Source organism: Suncus etruscus, chromosome 11 (assembly GCF_024139225.1).
Source record: "Suncus etruscus isolate mSunEtr1 chromosome 11, mSunEtr1.pri.cur, whole genome shotgun sequence".
In the NCBI taxonomy this organism is placed as follows: domain Eukaryota; kingdom Metazoa; phylum Chordata; class Mammalia; order Eulipotyphla; family Soricidae; genus Suncus; species Suncus etruscus.
Genome location: NC_064858.1, coordinates 35,567,471 through 35,593,634, shown reverse-complemented (window position 1 = coordinate 35,593,634; position 26,164 = coordinate 35,567,471). Strand labels below are relative to the sequence as shown.

The 26,164-nt window shown below is 47.1% G+C and overlaps 1 protein-coding gene across 3 annotated transcripts in view; it reads right to left on the bottom strand.

Annotated features, from left to right (window-relative positions):
- The window catches only part of DUSP16 (dual specificity phosphatase 16), a 62,262-nt gene that overhangs the window by 2,294 nt on the left and 33,804 nt on the right, over positions 1-26,164 (bottom strand). For 2 of the 3 annotated variants that reach the window (XM_049783312.1, XM_049783311.1), the window contains exons 3-7: positions 16,643-17,234; positions 15,410-15,548; positions 7,427-7,590; positions 3,017-3,176; positions 462-585 (exon numbers count right to left, since the gene is read on the bottom strand). In XM_049783312.1, the coding sequence (XP_049639269.1) occupies positions 462-585; positions 3,017-3,176; positions 7,427-7,590; positions 15,410-15,548; positions 16,643-16,870 (815 nt within the window). In that variant the 5' untranslated portion in view covers positions 16,871-17,234. Of the gene's footprint in view, positions 1-461; positions 586-3,016; positions 3,177-7,426; positions 7,591-15,409; positions 15,549-16,642; positions 17,323-26,164 lie in introns of those variants that run through there. The other variant, XM_049783313.1, reaches the window with a different exon arrangement.

Genomic DNA, 26,164 nt, shown 5'->3' with positions numbered 1-26,164 from the left:
GACTGACTTGTTTATTATCTGGGAAGGAGTAAAGGGATGCTAAATGTGCAGTCCAGCCCACACTCTGCACAACAGAAGAGGGTGGTGAGGAGACACATCTCTTTCTTTTTTTGGGGGGGGGAACATACTTGGCAGTACTCAGAGGTTATAACTGGCTCTACGCTCAGAAATCGCTCCTGACAGGCTTGGGGGACCATATGGGATGCCGGGATTCGAACCAATGGCCTTCTGCATGAAAGGCAAATGCCTTACCTCCGTGCTATCTCTCCAGCCCCAACAATTCTCTTGTAAATGGTCCTGAACACTGAGTGGAGGTTCTCTACAGAGGTGGTGTTGGCCCTTCTCCCATAGGGGAAGGAGCACCGAGTACTGAGCTCTGAGGCCCGCTCTAGTCTCAGAGCTTGGCTGGCCTACATCTCCCCATGTCTACTCGGGGACAGCCCCCACCCTGTCAGGCTCACCTGTAGGCCTCGTCCAGGGACATGTCCATCCTCTTCATGATGTAGGCGATGGCGATGGTGGCAGAGCGGGAGATGCCGGCCAGGCAGTGCACTAGCACACAGCCATTGGAGGCCTTGGCCTTCTCTGCAAAATAAGGCCAAAGAGGGTCACCAAGAGTAGAGCTGTCCCCCGGGAGACCTCATTCCTCCTTTCCCTCCCAGTCTTTCACCCCATCCCACTCTCCTTTTTTTTCACCTCATCACATCCCCAGCACTCACATTTATTATTTCAGCAACATCCAATGACAGCACTAAAGGACTCAAATCAGATGCCTTCCTTCCCTTTCCTACCATTTCCCATTTTTCTTTAGGTGACTTTTCTGTGTGCCACCAGCTGGCTCAACTTTCTTTACCAAATGACTGCACAGACTATTCCTTCCTGCTGGTCACTTTAGTAAGGACCAAAGGAACTTTCCTCCTCAGCTATGGGAGAAGCTGGACATCACCTTACTCATACTAAATACTGGTTCTTCCACTGAGCCCCAGCCCCAGCCTGAATGGACAGCCTTCACTTCCCTAAGGGTTCCTGCCTGTCTGGTGAACAGTAACAGCTTCATAGACAGTGAATTTTATACAGTGCTGTGTAGGACTCAATTTTCCATAGAGAGAAGGAGTGAGTGAGTGAGGGGAGGGGGGATGAAGAAAGAGGAGAGAGAGAGAGAGAGAGAGAGAGAGAGAGAGAGAGAGAGAGAGAGAGAGAGAGAGAGAGAGAGAGAGAGAGAGAGAGAGAACATTTACCAACTCTCAAGAGCACAACCAGGAAATCCTCTCTGGCAACTGCTACCACAGGGCACTCCCATTCCACCACCGGCCATGTAATAAATATACCAGATTTCAATGTTTCACAAACCAAACACTAAGATCAAGCAAGCAAGCCGAAATGCTGCTGATATTTATATGGAGTTATAAAATCCACAAACAGCCAAGCAATCCTAGGAAAATGATGGGGGACATCTCTTACCCTAACTTTATACTATACTATGAAACTATAATCAAGACAGTTGAACTGGAATACAGAGACTCTTGAACCAGTGGAATAAATCTGAAAGCCCAGAGAGGAAATCCTCAAGAATACAATTAACCTTCACAAAGCAAAGGAGAAAAGAACATGAAATGCACAAATTCAACTCAGAAAATGGATTAAGAATCTTGGTATCAAATCTGAATCCATAAATTATTCTGAGGAAAATATAGAACACTTCATGACTCTGAATCTAGAGATACAGGATTTGATGCCAATAGTCAAGCAAGCAGAAGCAAAGATAAACAAATGGGACTATATAAAACTAAGATGTTTCTCTGTATTACAAAAGAATGATCAGAATAAGAAGACAGTCCATAGATTTAGAGAAAGTCTTTGCCCACCACTCATCTAGTAAAAGGTTAATAACCAAGATATAAAAACTCTTCAACAAAACAACTCTATCAAAAAATGATGAAAAGAGATGAACATGACTGTCTCCAAAGAAGACACAGAGGGTCAATGACTATAAAAAAGAATTTTAGATTTTTAATCGCTGATTAAGTTGGAAATGCCAATCAAAACCACAGTAAGATAAAAGCTCACACCAGTGAGTTTGTCGCACATCACAAAGAACATAAACAGCCAGTGTTGGTAACAGATGCTGGGAGAGGGACCCCATCCACCACTGCTGGGAACGTGAACTGCCACAACAAACCCCTCTGTGGGCTAGAAATAGTGCCCTGGGGTCTCATGGCGTTAAGGAAGGTTAAGGGTTATGGTCCCAGAGACCTAGAGTCAAACAAGTAAAGTATGATCAGTGATGACCTTTCCATGCATATTTAACCAACTCAGAATACTAGGTTTCCTTCACATGAATTAAATAAAAGTGGCAAGATGGCAACAACATAGTCGTATGAGTAGAAAACTGTGGGCTGAGACAGAGCTGTGCAGTTCTCTCTCATGCTGGCTTTAGACACCCCCCAACCTAAAACACTCTTTTACCACACTGACTTGGAATGCGCCTTTCACCTTAAAAAGGATCGTCCGGATGTGCGATGGGAATATGAACCAGGATTCTCATTGTGTGTGTGTGTGTGTGTGTGTGTGTGTGTGTGTGTGTGTGTGTGTCTCTGTCTGTCTGTCTGTCTGTCTGTCTGTCTGTCTGTCTGTCTGTCTGTTTCACAGGTCCTGCATGGCCTCTGGGGAAACCAGAGTGGTGCAGAATCCATTTGAGGCAGCCACAGTTCCCAAGTATCTATTGTGAGAGATGAAAAAGTGCCTAAAACATTTTGCCCCTGGGTTTAAGAGGTTGTCGAACACTTGCAGATACAGAACCACAGGCTCCCCCTGCTCTACCTGCGCAGAGTAACTGAATCCCAGGCCAGTCTCTCAGGGATGGCAACACACACAGATGTCACCTCAACCATTTCCAGGTTTTTAAAATGTCAGGTGTAGATATCTCCTGGCTAAAAGGGAAAGGGGGGGAGCAGAGGGGCCCTGCCTCTGCCCAAGATGATACAGGGCCATACCACAGATGACCCAATGCACTTACCGATGAAATCGACTGATTTGTCCAGCCAGGGCAAAATTTTCTCACAGAAGCTGTCATTCACAGGCACACGCAGGAAATGAGAGTCAGGGATGAAATCAGGCTTTGGGCAGGTACTGCTGGCATTGAGCACGTAGCCGATCCCGTTCTGCTGCATCAGGTCCTGCAGAGGAAAGGGGCTGTTCAGTGGCTGCTCATGGAGGCGCCACCACAAGGAGGGACATTTGATCAATGACAACAGTGACCTGTTCCTTGGCCTAATCAGAGTTTATTCCTCCAGTGAGATCTGGGCGTGCTAGTTACAGTGTTATGCTCCATACAGTGGCATTGAGATTTACAGCAGATACCGTGTAAGAACAAAAGAGGAGGTTTAAAATAGAGCAGCTGACAAAGCACTTGAGAACTGGTCTTCAGCAGGAAGCTTTGCCACCGGGGGCAGGGAATGGGGCAGGGCAGGGAATACCACAGTGACATGCATGACGCCCTACCAGTAAGGGCATGGTGAACCAGAGCCTAAAGGGAAAAGAAGGTGAGAGACAGGCTCAGGATGGGGTGGGGTGGGAGGGAAGCTGGGGACTGGTGGAGGGAAGTGGGCACTAAACGAAGGGATTGGAGTCGGAACATTGTATGCCCAAAACTCAAATATATAATTTTGTAATTCAATGTTTTTTTTTAATTTTGTAATTCAGTTGGTTTTGTTTTATTTTTTATTTTTTAATAAAACAGTGCTGCTGAAGATCACCATCAACTCTCTTACTGCCATTAATAGAAAGAGATAGAACAGATGGAGAGATCACACAGGAGTTTCTGTGACAGGACTCCAGAATATGTACACACACTAGAACATTTTATCCCCAAAACCAACATGCTGCACATTTTCTGAGATACCGTTCCTTGGCATTCTCTTCCCCCTACAAAGCCTGAGGCTCAGATTAAATATTTCTATTCATCATGCCCTCTGCATGCTGAGGACTCTCCTTAAATTTTCAATACCTTGGCAGCAAGAAACAGGGAGAGGGTCAGTCTCTACTCTACTCTTGGACATTCCAAATGCCAAAAAAACAACACACACTTTTCCAACCTTGCTTGCCCCTAATTCTTGTTTCCACTCTGTCAGCCCCAAACTGGTTTTTGGTCATCTTGTACAACTAGATGCACAAACTGAAAACAGGTTCCATTTCTGGATTCTGTTTCATACTCGTGACCCTCCATCCTAACAGCAGCCCAATCCTCAAGGTCCCTGGCTCCTCTCGCTACTCCAAAGTTGGCCTTCTCCACCAGGCACTCTGACCTGTTCTGACTCCAATCCTGCTTTGTGCTTCCATGCACAGGTATCCCCAGAACTAGCATCCCACAGCCCCATGTGCAGCCTGTGTTTATTCAGAGGATTCCTCCTGCTGGAAGTTTTGAGGGTTGAGCTTAGCTGGGGCATTACTTGTTTTTGTGCCTTATACAAGTTTCATGGTTGTACTCCATTGAACCCTGCCTACCGCTTTCCAGACACCCCTTCTCCCCCCACCCTTCAGTTCATCAGTCCTCACAGCGCAAGGAAATGTTCTAAGCCTGAAATCACTCTTCTAAGCAAAGCGGGTGCTTGGGGTGCGTCACAAACCTTTTCCAGCTGCCTAAAAGACAACTGCTACTTCTCTTCCTGCTTCACCTCTGAAACATGCAAACCCCCTCTCCCTTCATTTACCACACTTGGCCCAGTGTTTTGTTTTAATGTGCAAAGCTGACCTGACTGACACATCATGTATGCATCCGTCTCTCAGCTGTGAGGACAATGTTGAGGAATAGCTCTTGGAACTACACGAGCAGCTCAGAGTGAGCCTGAAGCACCATCTTGTGATAGTCTCGTCTACCATTAGCCCAAAAATCAGGCCACAGAGGTCCTAAGGGTGTTCATAAGGGCTTTTCCATTTGTTTGCTTATTTGTTTTGGGGCCACACCTGGCACTGCTCAGGGATTACTCCTGGCTCCGCACTCAGGAATCACTTGTGCTGATGATGTTCAGGGGACCAGATGGGATGCTGAGTATTGAACCCAGATAGGATATGTGCAAGGCAAATGCCTTACCCACTGTACTACCTCTCAGATCCAAGCTTTTCCATTTTTGTCCATAAAGGTCACATCTACCTTTCTGCACTGAGCGGTTTCACTGTCACTGCTCCACCTCAGGAGCCCCTGTCACCCAGGCTAGAAAGCCTGAAGTCCTGACACCTAATGCCTCCCCCCTAGCTAAGTCCAGTTGTGGCTTTTTTCCTCACTGGATTCGCTGACCCGAGTTCATAATCAATTCAAAATCCCAAGGCATCTATCAAATGCAGCTCCTATTTCTTTAAAGAAGAGCAAGAACTTGGGAAACGGCGGTGGTCCAGAATCCTTGGAGATTATGACTGTCCCCTAACTATTTCACACTTGCCTCACTCCCACTAGTTTAGATTTAAAAAAAAAAAAAAAAAAGTAGAGCCATTTGTTTTTATGGAATCTTACAATCAAGTTAGGTCACAGAAAAACAATTCTATTCCTCATTCCTATTTGATGGGTGCATGGAATATCTTCATTACTGCGCTCAAGTCTAACAAGAACTGGCCTGCCTCCTCGTGAACACTCTGCCCTGGACTTGGAGACTCTAGGGTGGCTCTAGGTGCAGAGAGAATATGGCAAAGGGTCCACATTTATCCTAAAGTTTCATACAACTTTTTTTTTTTACTTGCTTTTCTGATACTTTCTTTGGCCATAATGATTGGGGGCACACCTAGCAGCCTTTGGGGTCATGCAGAACTGGGGTGTGAATGAGCCGTCTCCAGTCCAGCTCCTGATGCTTTTCAGAGACTGTTTTAAGAGGCCGAGAGGACAGCTTAGCCAGTGTCTCTGGAGGACAGGGAGGGAGATATAATGGGGAAGGATGGGTCTGCCTGTTTTACAGAATAACCTCACTGTATTCACAGGGCATCAGCGACCTTCCTCTAATTCACAGAGACATGTGCAAGATTCATTCAATTCAGCTTCAGTGAGGTGTGTAAAATGTGTACAACCCAACAAACAGTGCTCGATCTATCATCAAACCACGTTTGCATGCTCCTGGAAAGTGGCCGTGCTGTGCTGCCAAGTGGAGCTCAGCTCTGTGCGAAGACACTTTCACAGAGAGAAAGTCATCGACACCACCTTCACGTTCTCTAAAGGCCAGGGAGAGCTCCAGGGTCTGAGCACAAAAGGCCAGAGTTTTCTTCCCAGCTATACATGGTTCCCCAAAAATCATCTGTAGTGAACCTGAGCACAGAGCCAGGAGTAGGCGCTGAACACAAGGTGTTGTCCAAACCAAAACAGCAAAGGTGGGAGGAGGACCCTGATTTCAATATGCAATTAAGTAAACATTCAAAAAGACTTGTTTTTTAACAAAAAAAATTATTTTTATGAACCTTTCTTCCTTCCTTTCTCCCTCCCTCCCTCCTTCTCTCCCACCCACAACCCACTGGTGCTCAGGGATTGTTCCTGGCTCTGCACTCAGACACCACTCCTGACAGGCTCGGGAGATCATATTCGATGCCAGGGATCAAACTGGGTCCATCCTGGGTTGGGCGCATGCAAAGCTAATAGCCCACTGCTGTGCTATCACTCTGGCCCCATATGAAGGTTTTCATTCATTACTTTTTTCTCTCATAAACCATGGTGCTCTCCTCTGGAGGAACTGGACAAATTTCCAGCCATGGCTTCTCTGTGGCTGCACAGAGCCTGCTTGCTGCTCCTGGGGGCCGGGACTTAGGAGAGGAGTGTGTAGCACTAGTTTTCTAGCACCACTGAGTGTCCCATCCTCACAGGGACACCTGTGTAGGCCCCTTGCCTACACAGGCCACACACTCTGTGTGGTCCATGTCCATGCCAGTAAAAGCCCACATTTATCTCTCAAAGACCATGCCAACCTCTGGCCGCATCCTATTTATCCAGTGATCACTATGCCTACTGCCCCCAGCTGCCCCTCCAGCCAGAAGGCCTGAGGCGGCCCTTCCTCAGACCCTTGGTGGGGTGTGGCAGTCAGCGGGAACATTTCTACTTCCTACTTCATGTTTGTATCCCTGAGAGTTCCCAAAGACTGTGACACCACAGGGGACACACACCCCCTCCCCACCCCCAGCCCAGGAAACCCTATAGAACTTGGGAAGAGCTATCACATTCTATGTGTCCTGGGCCCAGCGAGGACCAGCCAAAGTATCAACAGTTTAGGTTTCCTGTGCTAAGTGGGGAGACTGTGCAAAGGGCAGGAGCCCCAAGTTCAAACTCTGGTTCCCAGAACTGCTGGGTGAAGCCCTGGCAGCCCCCCTGAGCACTTCTAGGGGAGTCATGTGGTGAGAGGTGGTGGATTTCCTTTCTAGAGTGAAGTGTTGGGGTGTCTAGGAGATAGTCAGCACCCACCTTGTTGAGGACGTCTCGCTGGCAGCCGAGATAAAGATTGGGGAGGATGCGGGTAGGCCCAATGTTGGCCACAGGTAAGCAAGGCTGAGAGATGCAGGTGGGCACCAGGGCGGATTTCCCCTCGCAGAGGCCAGGAAAGCAGCGGGAGAACTCTGCGAAGCCACCTGTGGAGAAATAGCAGCGTCAGCTCAGCACAGAGAGTGGGGAACTCAGGACCCCTCCAAGGAAATGGCTCGGGAAAGAACAACCTGCCAGCAGAGACAACTGTAGTTGAAGGAATTTTCTGGGCTTTTTTCTTCGTGTTATTTTTCCTGCTCTGACCCTCACCAAGTTCATGCAAAGGCATCTGATTTACATCCAACCTTCAAGTAAATGTTCTTGGAAAGAAGAGAAAGCATCCAGTCCATGTGAATTCCATCCTCAATTTGTAATCATCCTTAGACATAGTCACAGAATTACTCAGCATAGACTACAGCATCAATCTCAGTCTGGACCCCTTGCCAGCATTATTCATCCTTTACAACTGCTCTGATGGGGTTGTTACTATGCCCATTTCCAGAGAAGAAAACAGGTTCAGGATGACTTGGGCAGAGACGGTGCTCCCAAAGATGCCATATGGGTTTCTGTCCACCCTCGAGGCTGTGGGACAGAGAGGATCCTACCCTCTCCAGCTATCCTCTGACAGAGCAGTTTCCTAGTGAAGGAAGAATCCTACTCCCCCCAAAAGAGAGCTAGGAGGGAGGACGAGGGCCCACAGGTTGCACCCTCATAACAACTTCCAGGGGTCAGCTCTATTCTCCTTGCTGAGGACATCATGAGTCACTTTAAGGTGGGGCTTTATCTGCAAGGCTGGTTCCAGAAGGTTCTAAGACAAACACAACTAAATCAGAGGAAGAGACCATGATCGGTCTCAAAAACAAACCACAAAGTAAAACACCATAGCAAGTACTCAGACTCCAGGGGACCAGAGAACATGCTTCCAGCAGCCTCGAAATGGTTAACTAATGGCTGACTAAAGTCAGTGTGTGAGGCAAATGTCTGTCTGCCAGAAATGTCCAAACCTGGGCTCCTGGTCACCTCCAGACCCAGAGCAGCAGCCGGAGTACATGTCCCCGATGGTAATCTCTGACCAGGGAGTTCCGCTCCACTGCCATCCTCCCTCCTTCACTGACAGCTTTTTCCACTCACTGACCTTTCATTCATGGCTGCACTCGAGTGACCCGGCTTCGGTGCATTAATGAGCAACAGATGAGATGCTGCCTGATTTCCCCGAAGCCTTGGAAGACTGTGTGGCCTTACCAGCGAGTCAGTGTTAAAAAATCGAATGTGCCTCTTCCGCTTATCAGCGAGCATCGGTAAGAAGGAACAACAATCCATTTAGGTCATCCACAGGGTCATCTTACAGCTCAGCCATCCTGCCCCTGGCCCAGCGCCCAATGGGACTCTGGTACCAAAAGACATGACGTCACTGTATCCCCTTCCTTTGTTCACTGTCAATGCCTCCTGAAAAACTGATAAGCAGCTTGAAGAAGCTTTAAAGAGCTTTTGAAAACTGGTTCAAGAATCCTGACTCGCCCATTCCTTCTTTGCCTGGAGTCTCTGTGGTGGCTGTCAGGGACTGGTATACGTAGCTTTGCTACCTCTGCACACCCAAATCCAAGGATGGAGGCACCTGCTGGAGGTGTGGTAGCCAGGAGGTGGATACAGAAGCCAGATCAGTGCCCCCTGAGTTCACCACACTGCAGTGCCCAAGCCAGACAGCCAGTCTGTCCTGCTCAAGTCCACAGCTGGCTGCCTATTTATTCCCCATGAGCCCCACGAATAGTATGTGGATCTCACCTCCTAAGCACAGTGCCTGATCATTGAGAAAACCTGGGACCAACTTGAAAGCATTTATCACTTCTCTAGCAACTATCCTCCTTCAGTCATAGAAATTCCCTTCCTCAGCACAACCCCTTCAAGGCGACACTTCTGGGAGGGAGATGGGGGTTTTGACTTTGAGCCATGGCTCCCCCAGGAAGAGACAAGGCCTCTCACAGCTCTGGTCAAATCATCCAGATGCCCTCACTCCCTCACTTCTCCTCCGTTGCAGGGGTCTCTTCCTTTGGAGGAAAGAGCATTTCCGTGGAAACAAAAGCACTTTATTAGAGCTTAGTAATAGCTTCAAAATTTCTGTTCTAAAATTTTTGGTTTTGCAGCCACATCCAGCAGTGCTCAAAGGTTACTTCTGTCTCTGCACATAGGAATTACTCCTGGCACAGGGCTCAGGGGAACAAATGGATACCAGGAATTGAATCTGGGTTGGCCACATGCAAGGCAAGCATCCTCCCCACTGTACTATCTCTGTAGCTCCTATGTCCTAAATTCTAAAACTGGGTTCCTTTCAACTTCAGATCAAGCCAGGGATAAATACTTGAAAGATGGTTTCCTGCAGGGTTTATGCAGGGTGGAGGTGAGGCACTTCACCTCTGACCCTTGAGTCTTAACAAGTAGCAACAGGGATAGCTTTACCGTGGCCAAAGACAAAGAATCAGTCAATGGCAACTGTCCCCACCATGTGAACAGCCTCCACACTGAGCTATAGAAACTGGACTTATACCCAGCTGTACTTTATGAAAGACATGCTACTTAAGTCACGTGCAAATTTGACTTGTTAAATCATTTTCACCATGCATAGAATGTCATAGTTTTAGGATATAGCTCTTATACAGTTTTATCTGTTATAAAACAGAGATTCCACGTAGGACATAAATTTAATCCATCTTCCGCTTTCTTCAGAATATTGATGTGGGATTTTAGGTGTCCACCTACACAATGAGAGAGCAGCTCTCTCCAAACGTGGGTTTTATTACTCCACAGAACAGACAACATGATATTAAACACGCAAGAGCTGGAGAGCTCACAGTCCATGCACAAGGCCTTCCCTGGTTTGATCTGGCATCACAAGGTCCCCCAAGCACTGCCACATGCAGTCCTGGTTGCCCCCAAGCTCCACTACACCCTTTGGCTAAAGCATTAAAACAATGCTTGTTAGCCAAGAATTGTGGGAGGGTCCCAGTGTCTCTTGGGAAAACCACCACCTCTCAACATGGAAGTGCTAAAATGTGCACTTCACAGTAAAGTACCCTCTTAAGAATAATCATGTCATGCTTCTGTCTGAAGTCACTGGTACAACTTTATTCTCTGCCACTGGATCAAGTATGGTTACAGTTCTACCAAGGCCAGTGGACTGGGCATGAGGGCAGTGGCACGTGGTTAGCTGTAATGGAGAGACAAACAAGGACAGTGCAGCCATCTTCCCACAGGAAGTGAACACAAATGTGTAACTTGTATTCCCAGGTGAATAGGTTGCTCTGGGCAAACCAAGCCACATGGTTTGAGCAGTCATTCTTGCACCCATTTTGCTTTTTGGGCCACACCCGGTGATGCTCAGGGGTTACTCCTGGCTATGTGCTCAGAAATTGCTCCTGGCTTGGGGGACCATATGGGACACGGGATCGAACCGCAGTCCATCCTAGGTTAACATGTGCAAGGCAAACACCCTAGTGCTTGCCCCACTGCTGCAGCCTCAAGTAAGACTTAATGTATATCATCAGCTATTCATTGTGACAGGGAAGGAGTCTCTGTTCTTCTTCTTCTTCTTTTTTTTGGTTTTGGTTTTTTGGAACACACCTGGCAGCACTCAGGGATTACTCCTGGCTCTATGCTCAGAAATCGCTCCTGGCACACTTGATGCTGGGATTCGAACCACCAACCTTCTGCATGAAAGGCAAACACCTTACCTCCATGCTACCTCTCCAGCCCCATGGACCCATTATTCTTACAGGTGGCCTCTGGCTATATCCTAGGTAGCCAACCTCTCCCATGGAACTCACTGAGCAGCATGGAAATGAAAGAACCCACACTTTTAGAGCATTGATTTTTGCTTTATTTCCCTTCTTGCTGCCTGTATCAGACCACACAATTTGCTATGATGCCAGGCAGGGGTCCCCAAAAAAGTGTAGCTGGGATCAAACTGCGGCTGAGAAGGGACCAGGGAACAAACTTATGGCCGTTGTGCAGTCCCAGGGCCTTAAAGTACAGATTCAGAACTCTGATCCCTCTGCTCCACAACTGTCAGCATCAGTCTGAGAAGAAAGTCCAGTGCAGGCAAGTAGCCTACATCCAACCTGTCCTTAAAGCATCAGAGGATATGTCTCACACGCCTTTGCGATCACCTCTGTCTTTAGTACAGTGCTTGGCACATAATCAGAAGTCAATAATGTTAGTTGACTCCTTCCCTGTCACAATGAATAGCTGATGATATACATTAAGTCTTACTTGAGGCTGCAGCAGTGGGGCAAGCACTAGGGCGTTTGCCTTGCACATGCTAACCTAGGACGGACCGCGGTTCGATCCCCTGGTGTCCCATATGGTCCCCCAAGCCAGGAGCAATTTCTGAGCACATAGCCAGGAGTAACCCCTGAGCATCACCGGGTGTGGCCCAAAAACCAAAAAAAAAAAAAAAAGTCTTACTTAGTTTGTATTCAAAAGGATTTGTTGATTTCATTCAAAGCTGAAAACTGTTAACATGAGTGGGGCCCCCAAAATCTGCTTCCTATTCCTAGACCACAATGCTTCAGAGTTTCAGGGGGAGAGAAAGGCCCCAAAAACATGCTTTCCCAATGCTGAAAGAAAAAAGGTAGAAACGTACTGTACAGCTTTAGTCATCTCCATGCCAGAGATGCCTCAAGCTTCTACAGTGTGGGGAGAACCTTCCTTGAAGGGGACAATTGATGGCCCTCATGTCCAGGACTCTGTAATGGCTGAGCCTTGTGTGTGCTTGATGGCTTAGGGGTGCTTTTCTGAGGAAACCAACAGCCAAGATCAGGGGAAATGGCTGCCCACTGTGTCTTCCTGAGCCTCAGATGGTTCACAAGCAAATGACATGATCAACAAGTCACGAACAGAAGGAGGATGAGCCTGGTCTCCAGAGAGTGATTCTTTGGAGTCAAACATGGGGAACTTGCAGCTGTCCTTGAGTCACCAAAAATTCTTGTCTCAGGCCTTTCACAGAGAAAGGCCTTGTGGGGTCTCTCAGAGCAGCAGCTTGCTTTGGTGGGTCCCACTTAGTAAGTCCAGGCAGACGGCAGCTTCAGAGGAAGGAAAGTTGGTTACCTGTTCCCGCCGAGACCCACAACCAGAGACCAATGGGCTGCATGTCTGAAGGTCAGGGATGGAGCCTATCCTGTGAGCAGGTTGTAGAATGAGGTGAGGGGCCTGCAGGGGCCAGCACAGTGGCCCTCTCTGCTCTGGTCTTGTGGGTCAATCCTTCGCCAAATGACTGGGCAAATAACAAAAGCAGCATGTGGCCAATGCAGTGATAAGCAGGGGAACAACTTTGCTTAGTAGTAAAAAGTGGCTTGACAGGCACCTGAGGTTCTCCAGAGCCTAGGAGAGAAGAGGGGGCAGGATGCTCCGGCAAAGGAGTGAGTGAAGGCCCAAGAGTCACTGCTGCTGGTGCAAAGTAACTGGACAAGAGACAAGCAAAAGGCCACATTAGACTTCAAGCAACATCCAGGGCTTTCAGAGAGGAAAGTGGGAGCCTGCTGCTGCTGGGCCTGTGAATCAGGGAGAGTGTCAGTTATTCTAGGAGCTGGATGCAGAGTCACGGCTGTGCTGCAGCCTCATGTCCATGCCATGCTATGCCTCCAGCCATTAGCCCAGACCTGTGCAATTTTGCCTAAGGTACAGGCTTTGAGAAGAAGTGGGAGAGGTAGGCAGCGTGGAACTCATCAGCTTGCACTCCCCCACGAGTGTTCAATATACCATGAGGGGCTGGTCATGGAGCTCAAAACAGAGTTGGAGGCCTTTAAGAACTGTTGCACCATGAGTATCATTGAGCTCCAGATGGGGAGAATCCTTCACAGTTGGAGTACACTTCATGGAAATGCAGAACCAGATGGTACAGAACTGCTCTTCCAGCCATTTCTTGAGCCACTGGGACCAAGTGCCCTAGGTGAGAATGTCAGTCACCACTGCTACTGCCAATGGTTCTGCTGGTGGTAGGGGCTGTGAAGCTGCCAGAATGTGTGGCATCACCTAAGCTGTGAGAAAGTCCAGTTTGCACAGTCAGAAATCTTGTTAAGAACTATCCCAGGTGCAGGGGAGCCCAGAAACAAACTGGTTTGTGTGATTAGGAAGCCGCTGACCATGGCCATGGTCTGCTTCCTTGCATTTAGCCAGACAAACTTACTTCCCAGAGAGCAGAGGCTTTCGAATGGCTGGGAAGACTCGTAACCAAAAAGTTCTTCGTTTTCAGGTAATCTGACTATTCAGACACTGAAAGGCAATTTAGAGTCCAAAGCAAACCATCCATTGAAAGAAATAGAAGCTTCCAGAGCATGGATGGGGTCATAGAGACATCCTGGTGCCACCTCAAGAGAATATAGGTGTGGGACACATCCTATCCCTCAGGACACTGTGACTCAGGGTCATCACTGTCCCCGGGGCTGTCCAACTCTTCAGAAGGGAGACCTTTATTCCCTCCAACCAACCAACTGGGATCTCAGCAATGCTCCTGTGTGATGGGGTGGCGAGGCCCAACATGAAAGCACCAAGGAGAACCTTGCCTTGAGGCCAGCGTTGAACCCAAGTTCCCCTTAGGAAAAGCGTCTCCCACATGAACTCAGCAGGTTGTCACTCCACCATGAAGTATGTCTTGGGAGACACTGGCCCCACAGGAAGATTGTGAGGGAGGTAAAGAGCCTCAGTGTGGCCCCAACCACATCCATCAGAGATGTGGGACTGTGTCAGATTGTCATATCTTATAATGACAGTCCCAGCAAAAGGTGGTGCCTGGCACCAAAAACAGAACCTGTGGATTCTGGAAATCGTGCTGACAGGCTGGCAGGCCAGGGCAGGAGAACATATGGCCTGCCTACAAGACAGGGTGGCAATGCCAGAAACTGCCCTGGATCTTAGAACCCAAGTGAAAGTGGATGAGAGATTTGGAGACATGGGAATCTCACTGTCCCTGTGCCAGAGGGGCCAGCACCAATCACCTACAATGCCCTACGTGTACTTCTAGCCCCCAGTTTTCAGCAATACCAAATTCACCATACACCAGCTTTGCATAATCACCCTGTTTAAAGGCAGACAGGCTTTAAAGGACCACAACTCAGTGGTAAAGTTCACTATGCTTTGTGACACCGGGCTCCCTGAGCCCAGAGTCGAGGAGCACAAGAGGTTCAGAGACAGCTGTGGGATAGGGACAAGGGCTGTGAGGATGCACACGCTGATTCGAAATTCCATGAGCTGGATCTCCCACCCATTCTCTTCAGACTTGAGTCAGCCTTTGCCTTCACTTAGGCTTTCGAAAATCCTCTGGTGGCTTGGTGTTTGCAAGCTAAAATTGTGTTGCATTGTGTAAAGACAGAACAATAGCACAAGCTCGCTTTAACAGAGTCCCCCTCATAGGGCAAGCAGCATTTCCACGGTCTCCCTCTCTGCTTGCTTATGTTGTCCAAGAATGGAGAGAGAATTCTGGGCAGCCACTTCAATGGGAAACGTTTTACAGGTGTTTGACACTGTGATATCAATAGGCTTTGTGTCAAGCGGGACAAGCAGGAAGCGGGGGCAGAGATGGATGGAATTTGAGGTTCTCAGCGCAAAGGTGAGTGGGAAAATTCCCCTGCGGCACAGCTGGCTTTGCCATGATATAAATGGGCAAGCAAGACACCCTGGTTTGCAGGCAGAGGTAACAAAGATGAAGTAGGGAGGCATTTGAACAGAATCAGAAATGCACCAGTCCACGTGGAAGAATGACAAGATGCAAGTTAAGCAGGAAAGTGACGTCAACCAGAAGCTATAAATAAACCACTTGAGACCATAAACTCCAGGTTGGGGTGCCCTCCTGGACTCTGCCCACAGGGAGAAAGCAAGCGCTGACTCATGGGGCTTCGAGGCTGACGTGGCCAGTACTTCCCGCCCCCAGGCCCTTACCCGCAAGCAGGTGCACCGAGCTGAAGCTCTTCTCCAGTTTCCCCAGGAGGACGGTGAGGAAGCAGTCGGGGGCCAGCGAGGCCACATCCTGCGAGCTCTGGTCATAAACCACGACCCTCTGAGTGCAGTCCACATCCACCTGTGGGCGAGGAGGAGGCCGTGAGGAGGGCAGGGCCAAGACAATCCCGGGAATCAGAGCAAACAACACTTCCTGCTTCCTTTAGCGACTGGCAAAGGCGAGAGAAGTGAGTACATCACTCAGGCATTGAGGTGTAGAAACCAACCTTTAAAGGGCCAATGCTGAGGTTTACTCTATAGACAAGAGCCCAACCTGGTTTTCTTTTCTGTTCTGCTCTTTTTTTTTTTTTTGGGTCACAGCTGGTTCTACTCAGTGTTTACTCCAGGCTCTGTACATGGAGATCACTCCTGACTGGACCATATGTGGTACTGGGGATCGAACCTGCGTCAGCTGCATGCAAGGCCAATGCTTTACGGGCTGTGCTATCTTTCAATCCTTAACACTAAGAGGGTGAGGATCCCCCCATGAACAAGATACACATACACAATAACAACAACGTAATGCAAAATGCAAAAAACATTTATAGCGGTCTCTTCCTAATTAAAAAAAAATCGGTATTTAATCAAATTAATAAATTGACGTTCTCCCTGAGAAAAAGAAATTGCCTTTATGATCAGTTATCCACAGATATCTTCCATTCCCCCAGAAGCAATTGTTTCTTTTCGGTAAAAGTGTAGGCATACAACAAGGCATTAACATGCTAATTATAGCAACTCATGTTCCTATATTTATCAGTTTCGGAGTGAATCATTTTAGCAAACCATCAATGGGAAAACACAACACTTGGCCCAACTGAACAGGTAACCATTTTAGAAATGTTCTTGGGGGCTGGAGAGATAGCATGGAGGCAAGGCGTTTGCCTTGCATGTAGAAGGATGGTGGTTCGCATCCCGGCATCCCATGTGGTCCCCTGAGCCTGTCAGGAGCAATTTCTGAGTGTAGAGCCAAGGGTAAGCCCTGAGCGGCGCCGGGTGTGACCCAAACACCAAAAACCAAAAAAAGAAAAAGAAGAAATGTTCTTAAAGGTGACAATATGCTTAACAGCATCGTTTCTCAGGTATCAAAAACTCTCAGCCTGAAAACAGCAACCCCAATTTCCTCAAATCACTCCCCACCCCTGTGGTTCCACAGGGAAATCCCGTGTGCGCACTTGCCTTCTGCTTGGCCGAGTGCTGGATGAGCTCCGTGATCAGCACTTTGTCCTGCTGCAACCTCCGCTTCATCAGCTTGGAGCAGTTGATATTAATGGCTTCCAGAATGTGCGATGTATTGTATTCCACAAACGGCCGGCTATCAATGAGCAGCACTTTTTCCGCCCCACTTTCCAGCAGAGCCACCAACCTCTCAGTAACAATTTGTGTCCCAATCATCTCCTGGGCCATGGCAACAATCGCTCTGTTTTTCCCACCTCCTCCTTTAATTGGCCACGATGATGTAATGCGGGTGCGCTCACAGGCTCAGCCGCTCCATTGTACTAGCCATGGATGAGGTCAGCCTGGTGCGGACTGGCGAAAGGAGAGTTAAACCCATTTCAGCAAAGCCTCCAAGTGAATGTCTCTTTCTCTTTGCCCTTCGTTGATGCGCTCTTGCAGAAAACTCCGTCCACAAAGCAACCCCTCACACTGGATTCATAAAGAGATGACTGCACTCTCCAAGCCACAACAAAAGATGCTTTGGGGCAGCCGGGGCATTACATCACTCTACCTTTGCTCCCTTGCTCCAACAGTTCGCCTTGGTCTGCAGACCCTACATGGAAAGAGGAAGAGACAGAACACAAAACCTGGGGTCAGGAAATGAAAAGGCAACAGACCAGAGCCGGGTGGGACTCATAATATTTACTCGATTAATCTAATTCCATCCTCGACGCACTGTTTTGCTGAACAAACAGAAAGGACAAACTGGTGTGGCTTCAGGAAAAAATAAACTAACGACTGATTATGTGTTTGCCTGCAAAATAGGAAAATTCCAAGACAGATATGTCAAGGTCTGTCATCCATGAATGACAACCACCTGTGGCCCAAGAGTAAACTTGTGGCTTGAAAGGAAATGAGCAGAAAAGAGATGCGCCCAGGAGTTGTGTTTTGTAGGCCTTCCTCATGCAAGGTATATGCCTGATCACAGAGATCACAGCACCAGTGCTGGAAATATCATCATCCCAAAAAGGCCCCCTCCTTGTCTCCAAAGTGACAGGGAAAAACATAAATGAGCCCATATTATGGACACAAAAACTCTCTTCTGATAGATGAGGAATCACTGAAATGGTGGGAGCATGAGAGCAAGTGCAGGGAACACAACCCTACGTACATGTATACACACACACACACACACACACACACACATACACCTGCACACCACAGCACACATAGCAGCCCCTTATATAGCCCTAGCACAGAAGAGAGAAGAGGCCAAAAACTGGACAGTTGATCTACTCTGAGTCTATCTAGTTCAGTGTTTTCCAACTGTCTCCAACATGGCCCCCTTCTGGCCTTGGGGATCCCTCCTTTCCCTCCTGAGTCCCTCACCCCATCCTCCCAATTTTACACAAGCCTCCTACTACACTTCACATCATTTTTATTTGTGGTCTCCCTGGGGAGCTCTATTCCAGGGACCCATATGGCCCTCCGACACAGAAATGCAGCATCCTTACAACAGAAACCGTCACTGTTGTCCCTTCTGGCCACGTCTAAGGCCTCGTTTTAGACCAGTTTGTGCCTCCAAAGACTGACCTCATGTGGACCTTCCTCCATGTTCTTGTCCCCTATTTCCATGTGTCTACAAGAAAGAAATTTTCTTGCTCTGGGGTCAGAGCAATAGTCCAGTAGGTAGGACATTTTTCTTGCGTGCAGCCGACCCAGATTCAATCCCCAGCATCCCTGAACACAGCTAGGAAAGATTGGAGTAGAGCCAGGAGTAATCCCTGAGCAATGCTGAGTGTAGCCTAAAAACAAAAAGGGAAATTTCCTGCTCTGTAGAGCTAAATATCTGTGGCCAGCATTCATGGGGATAATCCACTTGTTTCCTCAGTGTGGAAACCTGGATGGTACTTTCACACTTCACCTACCCAGTCCCACATCTGAGTCTGACCCAGATAACCAGCCACATGGTGAGGAAGTAAAGAGCATGATGGAGAAGCAGCCTAATGGCTAATGGGTTCCACAACTCTTAGCAGCTTTCCGGATATGGTTCCTCTCCAGCCAACTAAAGAAAGGGACAGGAGCAAAGCCACCAGGCCCTGGAAAGAGGAATAAAGAACCTATGCCTCAGCTGCCCATAGCAGCCATTTCCTGGGATTCCAAGCCCTTCTGTGCAGAGCCCAAGCACACAGTGTCAGAAGGTCCCTGAGCAATCATGAGGCATACCCACACAGGCAGGCAGGCCCCGTGGGTCAGGCTATCTTTCTATTCTCATGCTCTCAAATCCCAGAGATCTCATTAACTATGTGGTTCACGTGTAGCTTGGATCCATGACTACCTCGAGGTACATCATCTGTCTTCAGTTAAGACCCTAGTGTACTGGCCCGGTGCCACAGCACTGACTCCATCCAGAGTGCTAACGACAAAGTCCAGCTATGTGCCATGCTGTGCTCACACGGTCTGATGCCCCAAGCAGGGGGTGACCCCGTTTCCTCTCAAGACCTGTTCACATAATACAGCTGACCAGGAAGAATGACGCAGCTCGTTTGGGAGAGTGGACACCTGAGAACAGGTGCAAACTGATCCCAGCAGTGGCCCTGGGGCTCCGAGCCTGATTGGCTCCTCTGGGTGATAAAATCCGGTGGTACAAAGCAGTTATCTGGGTTAGCAGATCAAGGGACAAAGGCAGGGAGAAGCCTGCAAACACACACAGTGAACTGGAAACTTCTCATCTTTGCTTTCCTGGGAGCAAATCTCAGAGGTGCAACCCTGAAGTTCTTCCCTGGGGCAGAAAAGAAGGCCCTTCCCTCAGGAGCCAAGTTCTCCGGGTGCAGATACCAATGACCTTTCCCCCACCACAGCAGGATCCAGCCAGAGACCTGAACATGGAATGAGCTCCCAGCAACTGTGTGAGCAGATAAGAATGACTCAGGCCCATCCATCTGTCCATCTAGACGAGGAGAGCCTGGGTTCCACTTCTGGCCAAATGATGATTTTCTTAGCCCCAAATTCATATGCTCCAACAAGGGTGGAGGGTGGCAGGTTAGCACCAAGAAAGCCTGAAATATCCTTTCTTCCAGCCAGATTGGTACCCCCTGAAACAGATCTGTTGCCTTGGAGCCTCGTTTCCAAAATCTTTTCCATCCTGTTGGACTTCAACAGTGACATTATGTTTGATTGATGACAAGGGCCCTGAGCTTTCTAAACTTTCCCCTCAATATCTCTAAGAATTATTAGAACCACAAAGATCTAAGTTCACATAAGAAACCCAGGACAGGTTAGCTTTGTTTTTTGTCGGCCTGTTTTGGGGAGTGATCCCCCAAGCAGGGTTCAGGCAACCCAAGGGTCTCTCCTGGCTGTATGGGATAGATGCTCAATACTAGACCGAATGATTTTTTCAGTTTGTTCAGATTGTTCATATAGAATAGTTGTTCAGATATGGTAGTGCTGGGGTTACCAGGCTACCTTCAGTGGGGGTGAGGTGGGGACAAAGGGTGCCAGGACCACACTTGCGACCTAGCAGATATCTGCTCCAGCTCTTTATACCAGGCTCTTTATAACAAGTCCTCTTAATTTAAAAAAAAAATTTGGGGGGCCGAAGAGATAGCATGGAGGTAAGGCGTTTGCCTTTCATGCAGGAGGTCACCGGTTCGAATCCCGGTGTCCAATATAGTCCCCCGTGCTCCGTACCAGGAGCAATATGAGCCTGGAGCCAGGAATAACCCCTGAGCACTGCCTGGTGTGACCCAAAAACCACAAAAAAAATTTTTTTTTGGTTTATTTCCTTTCATTTTTATTAAGCAATATATTCAATGGTTCAAAAATCTAAGACATATAAAATGCATATGTAATATGAAGATCTATGGCTCACTGAAAGTCATTTTACCTCAGTATGGTACAAAAATTTGTGTAGCTAACCAAGTCCCACAAACACACTGAAAGGAAAGCAGAAATGACCCTGGAACTGTTTCCACCCTCACTGCCATCTGCCTCAAGAACCACCCCCTCAAGAACCTCAGTTCATGGTTCCTCCTGTTTTTTCCAAAGATGCATTTTCTCTAAGGATAGAACAAACATAGTGGTCACTCTGGACCAGGCCTAGGTGCTACAAGGAGATAAGGTGACACTCAGGATACACTATCAGTAACCAACAGTAGGGTAAACCACAGCACCTAAAAGAACGAAGAGAAAATAGTGTCTGTCATCGAGGCAGGGCAGGGGGTAAAAGGGAAACTGAAGACACTGGTGGAAGCATTGGTGTTGGGATACTTTACATCTGAAATCCAGTCATGAATAACCTTAACTGTAATTCATGGTGATTCATTAAAAACATTAAAAAAAAAAAAAGAACAAACACAGGCAGTCCTTCCTTTCCCTTCTCTGTTCAGACAGTTCCATAATTTGGACACTGTTTTGTATCTGGTTTGTTTGCTTTTAGTAAAAATGTACTCCAACTTGATTTTTCCACATTTAGTTAGAATGTGACACAGTCTATATATTATATATATATATATATATATATATATATATGTGCGCGTGCACACACACACACACACACACACACACACACACACACACAAAACTGTGGGTCTTTGATACATGCCCTTTAGAGAGTCTAAATGCAGCATGCAGGCAGAGAACACTTCCTGGGCCACCAGTATGAGATCTATGCAACGGAGTCAAAGAGCAATAGTCAAGATGGACCAGAACAGCAGGTAAGCCATGAAGCCAACCTGAGTTCAATCCCATCATCCTATATAGTCCCCTGAGAGAGAGAGAGAGAGAGAGAGAGAGAGAGAGAGAGAGAGAGAGAGAGAGAGAGAGAGAGAGAGAGAGAGAGAGAGAGAGAGAGAGAGCAATTGGTAAGAGGATGTGAAGGTTTTTCAAACCCTATTAAGTGAATATCCTCTGGGATTGCTGAGTGAGTAGAAATGTAAAACATGATATTGCACTTTCATGAATTACCTTCTTTTGGTTTTTGTTTGCTTTTCTTTTGGTTTTTGGGCCACACCCAGCAGTGCTCAGGGTTTACTCCTGGCTCTGCACTCAGGAATTACTCCTGGGGGTGCTCAAAGAACCATATGGTATACAAGGGATTAAACCTGGGTGGGCTGTGTAGAAGGCAAATACCCTAGCCACTATACTATCACTGTCCCAGGAATTACCTTCTAATGTACATCCCGAAGTCAGTATGTCAGTGTTTATCATAATAAAAGCTAATAACTGTCATTTGGGCTACCAAACATTTTCAATGTACCCCAACTGTCAGAAATAAAGGATTTAAAATATGTTATCTACAAAGGATAAGTGAGAGGCCAAAGCAACATTGATATTCAAGTCTGGAAACAGAACGGGCCAATCCCATCAATGACATTTAAGGAATGCTTTACATTTCTGCTGATAAGTCATGCCTTATATTTTGTGATTTTTGACATTAATGAAAGCTGATATGAATTTCCTTTCTTTAATGTATACTTTTTCTTTCTGGCTTATGTACAGCTTTATGTTTTCTAATCCAGTAACTCACAAAAATGAATTTATATGACTGCCTATATGAAGAGCTGAGCAGAATCTAGATACTTCAGGTGGCCCGCTCTGCAGCAGGATGTCCATCTGTCCATCTGCCTATTTGTCCATCTGTCCAACACACCCATTTGTGCTGGAGAATATATGAGATGCTTTCAATATGGGGAAACAAGTGCAGTTTTTTGGGATTTGCTTTGGGTTTCCTGGGGTGTGAGGGATATCGCCACTCCCAGTGATTCCTGCCAACCAAGTCAGACAATTAAGTGATGGGACCAGGAGATACGGAACTGCCTGAAAACCTCCAGGGTGACACCCAATGATGCAAGAGACCACAAGATGATGGGGCACATGCAAGGCAACCTCCCACCTCTATTTTCTCTTCAGTCCCCTGTGCAGTGCCTTCAAGAAAAGAAAAGTGGGCCCGGAGAAAGAGCACAGCGGCGTTTGCCTTGCAAGCAGCCGATCCAGGACCAAAGGTGGCTGGTTCAAATCCCGGTGTCCCATATGGTCCCCCGTGCCTGCCAGGAGCTATTTCTGAGCAGACAGCCAGGAGTAACCCCTGAGCACTGCCGGGTGAGACCCAAAAACAAACAAAAAAAAAGAAAAGAAAAGCATAAAATCCATCTGATAGGAACCACGATTTGCCATCAGGGCAATTGGGAAGAAGAAAAGCATTCAGCAGCCTTTAATTCTAATTTAAAATTTAAAAATTTTAAATTCTACCCAATACCCATCAGATAAGGGGCTAATATCTAAGATATACTAGGTACTGACAGAATTTAGCAAGAAAAAAAAATCTAACTCAATCAAAAAATGGGGAGAAGAAATGAAAAATTTCTCAAAGAAGAAATACTAATGTCCAAAAGGCACATGAGAAAATGCTCCACATTACTAATCGTCAGGGAGATGCAAATCAAAACAATGAGGTGCCATCTCACATCACAGAGACTGGCACGCATCACAAAGAATAAGACAATCAGTGCTGGCAGGGATGTGGGGAGAAAGAAACTTTTATTTACTGCTGGTGAGAATGCTGTTTAAGCCAGCTTTATGGAAAAAAAAAATGTGGAGCTTCCTCAAAACACTGGAAATTGAGCTCCCATATGATCCAGCTATACCATTCCTAGGGATATACCCTAGAAACACAAAAACCAACACAAGAATACCTTCTGCACACCTATATTCACTGCAGCTCTATTTACAATAGCCAGAATCTGAACACAATCCAGATGCCCAACAACGGATGAGTGGCTAAGGAAACTGTGGTACATATACACAATGGAATATTATGCAGCTGTCAGGAGAGATAAAGTCATGAAATTTTCCTATACATGAATGGACATGGAAACTATTATGCTGAGTAAAATAAGCCAGACGGAGAGAGATAGATGCAGAATAGTCTCACTCATCTATGGGTTTTAAGAAAAAGACATTATTGTAATAATACCCAGAAACAATAGAGATTAGGGCTGAAAGGACCAGCCCAAATAAGAAGATTACCACAAAGAGTGGTGAGTACAGTTAGAGAAATAACTACACTAACAACTATCATGACGATGGTAGTGAGTGAGAGAATGTCTGTCTCAAATGCAGATAGGGGGTAGGGAAGAAGAGAGATAGTGGGCACTGGTTGTGGGAAGGTTGCACTGGTGAAGGGGATATTCCTTTTTAATCACTGAAACCCAATTACAAACATGTTTGTAATCATGGTGCTTAAATAAAGATATTATTTAAAAAAATAAATAAAATTAAAAAATTCTAATTTTATTCTTGCAGTCTTTAAGAAAAGGGGTGAAAGTGATGATGACTATAATAGACAATTCCATGAAAGCTCCTCTTTTTAGGTGAGGCGATCTTTACTTCATGAGCTTATCCTAGCATGGAATGGGGGTACAGTCCCCAGAGAAAAGATGAGCCTCCCTTTCCCACAGAGTTCTCCTGGGAGATATCCACCAGCAACCACAGCTCCAGGTCCCTTTCTCAGAGGCCCCAGCATAGAGAAGGCCCAGACACAGGGAATATCCCCTTTCACCCAGAAATGCTCCCGGAGGAAGAGGGACCATCATGAGGGTACTGGAGGTGTTAGAAAGCACACGGCCTTGTTTGTCTGAGCTGGGGCTCAAGTTCAAACACTCGGGGAATTTTTAGTAAGGATAAAAAGCAGGTGAGAAGTTTACTTTCATTAAGCATCAGCTGGTCTTAAATGTTTTCCTTCACATAAAACAGAAAAAAATAGGCAACAAGATACCCCAAATGGCATTTCTACAGAGGAGGAAACGTGCGTGTTCAATGATGGCAAAACAGGAGCCCAAGGGGAAGGGCAACTGAGAAGTTTGAGGCTAGGCCACTTCCCCTGTTGGCTGTCCCAAGGCTTGAAAGAGATGAGTGAAAAGAAATCCAGCAGAAACCCAGAAGAACCCCCAGTCCCCTGCAAGAACAAGAAAGTCATATATGCCTCTTGGGGCCTAGTTCCATCCACCTGATTTTTTGGCCCTGAATCAAGGTCACACATTTTGACAAGAGGTGATGCCAGGGCAGACTGCTTGAAGCACAAGCAGTAAACAGGGCATTCTAGTCTCCTCTCCTCACTAGGAGCAGACTCCTGGAAACTTTTCCACACATTATTTCTCATGGCCTTAGGCATACAGGTGACAAGATATACAAACCAAAGAGTAACTGATAATCATGCATTTATTTTAAGAAGTATTTTCTCCAAAACTGTTGGACCCCATGTTAAGATGCTCTACCTCAGAGTATTAATGACAGAGCCTGTCCACAGCTCGGCTCCCTTCTTGGCTAGAGGAGCCACAAGAGACTGGAGGAGCATCATAGAAAGGCTGGCCCTTTGCTTTGCCTGGACCATGTCTGCTCAAGAACCCTGGTGTGCTCAGATGCACCCGGGTCTCTTCCCAAAGCTGCTACCTTTCCAGCTCAAGCTTCCTGCCTCACTAGCCCAACCCAACTCTCTTATACACAACTCAAGGTTCCCATTTGGAGCTGTACAGCAGATAGAGCACTTGCCTTGCACCCATCTTTGATTTTTCGGGTTTGATTTGCACCCAGGTTTGATTCTTAGCATCCAATATGAGCACCGCCAAGAGTAATTCCCATGTGCAGAGTCAGGAGTAACCCCTGAGCACTGCCAGGTGTGGCTCAAATCCCCCATCCCCAGAAAAAAAAAGGAAAATCGGGGCTGGAGAGATAGCATGGAGGTAAGGTGTTTGCCTTGCATACAAAAGGACAGTGGTTCAAATCCTGGCATCCCAGATGGTCCCTTGAGCCTGCCAGGGGTGATTTCTAAGCATAGAGCCAGGAGTAACCCCTGAGCACTGCTGGGTGTGACCCAGCAAAAAAGAGGAAAATGGTTTCAGGAGCTCTCCTTGTCAAGAAGTGTAAGAAACGGGGCCGGGTAGGTGGCGCTGGAGGTAAGGTGTCTGCCTTGCAAGCGCTAGCCAAGGAAGGACCGCGGTTCGATCCCCCCGGCGTCCCATATGGTCCCCCCCAAGCCAGGGGCGATTTCTGAGCACATAGCCAGGAGTAACCCCTGAGCGTCAACGGGTGTGGCCCAAAAACCAAAAAAAAAAAAAAAAAAAAAGTGTAAGAAACACCTAAAGCTAGGGCTTATATGACAGGATTCAGGAGTGTTCACATTAAGTCTAAATTTTCCATATACCCTCAGCCCAACCCCAACCCAAACCAAAACAGAAAAATTCCACATGAAAATAAAAGCATATTTTCGTGTCCCAGAGCTTAGTTGCTAAAGATACAAAAGCTATGTATACAGCTAGACAAACAGAAAATGCAATCTAAGGGGGCCGGGAGAGGGACACCTCTAACTCAATTTCCCCCTAGATGGGCAGAAATTTCCAGACATGCAGTGAAAAACAGCTAGAAAGTATCCCAAACCTCCTCCATGCCATGGGAACCTGCACATGAGTTTTTCAGAACAATATTTGGGGAATGATGTCTAATTGGAACCTCTCAATATCAAAGTAAGTGAAACTAGAAAATCTCCTG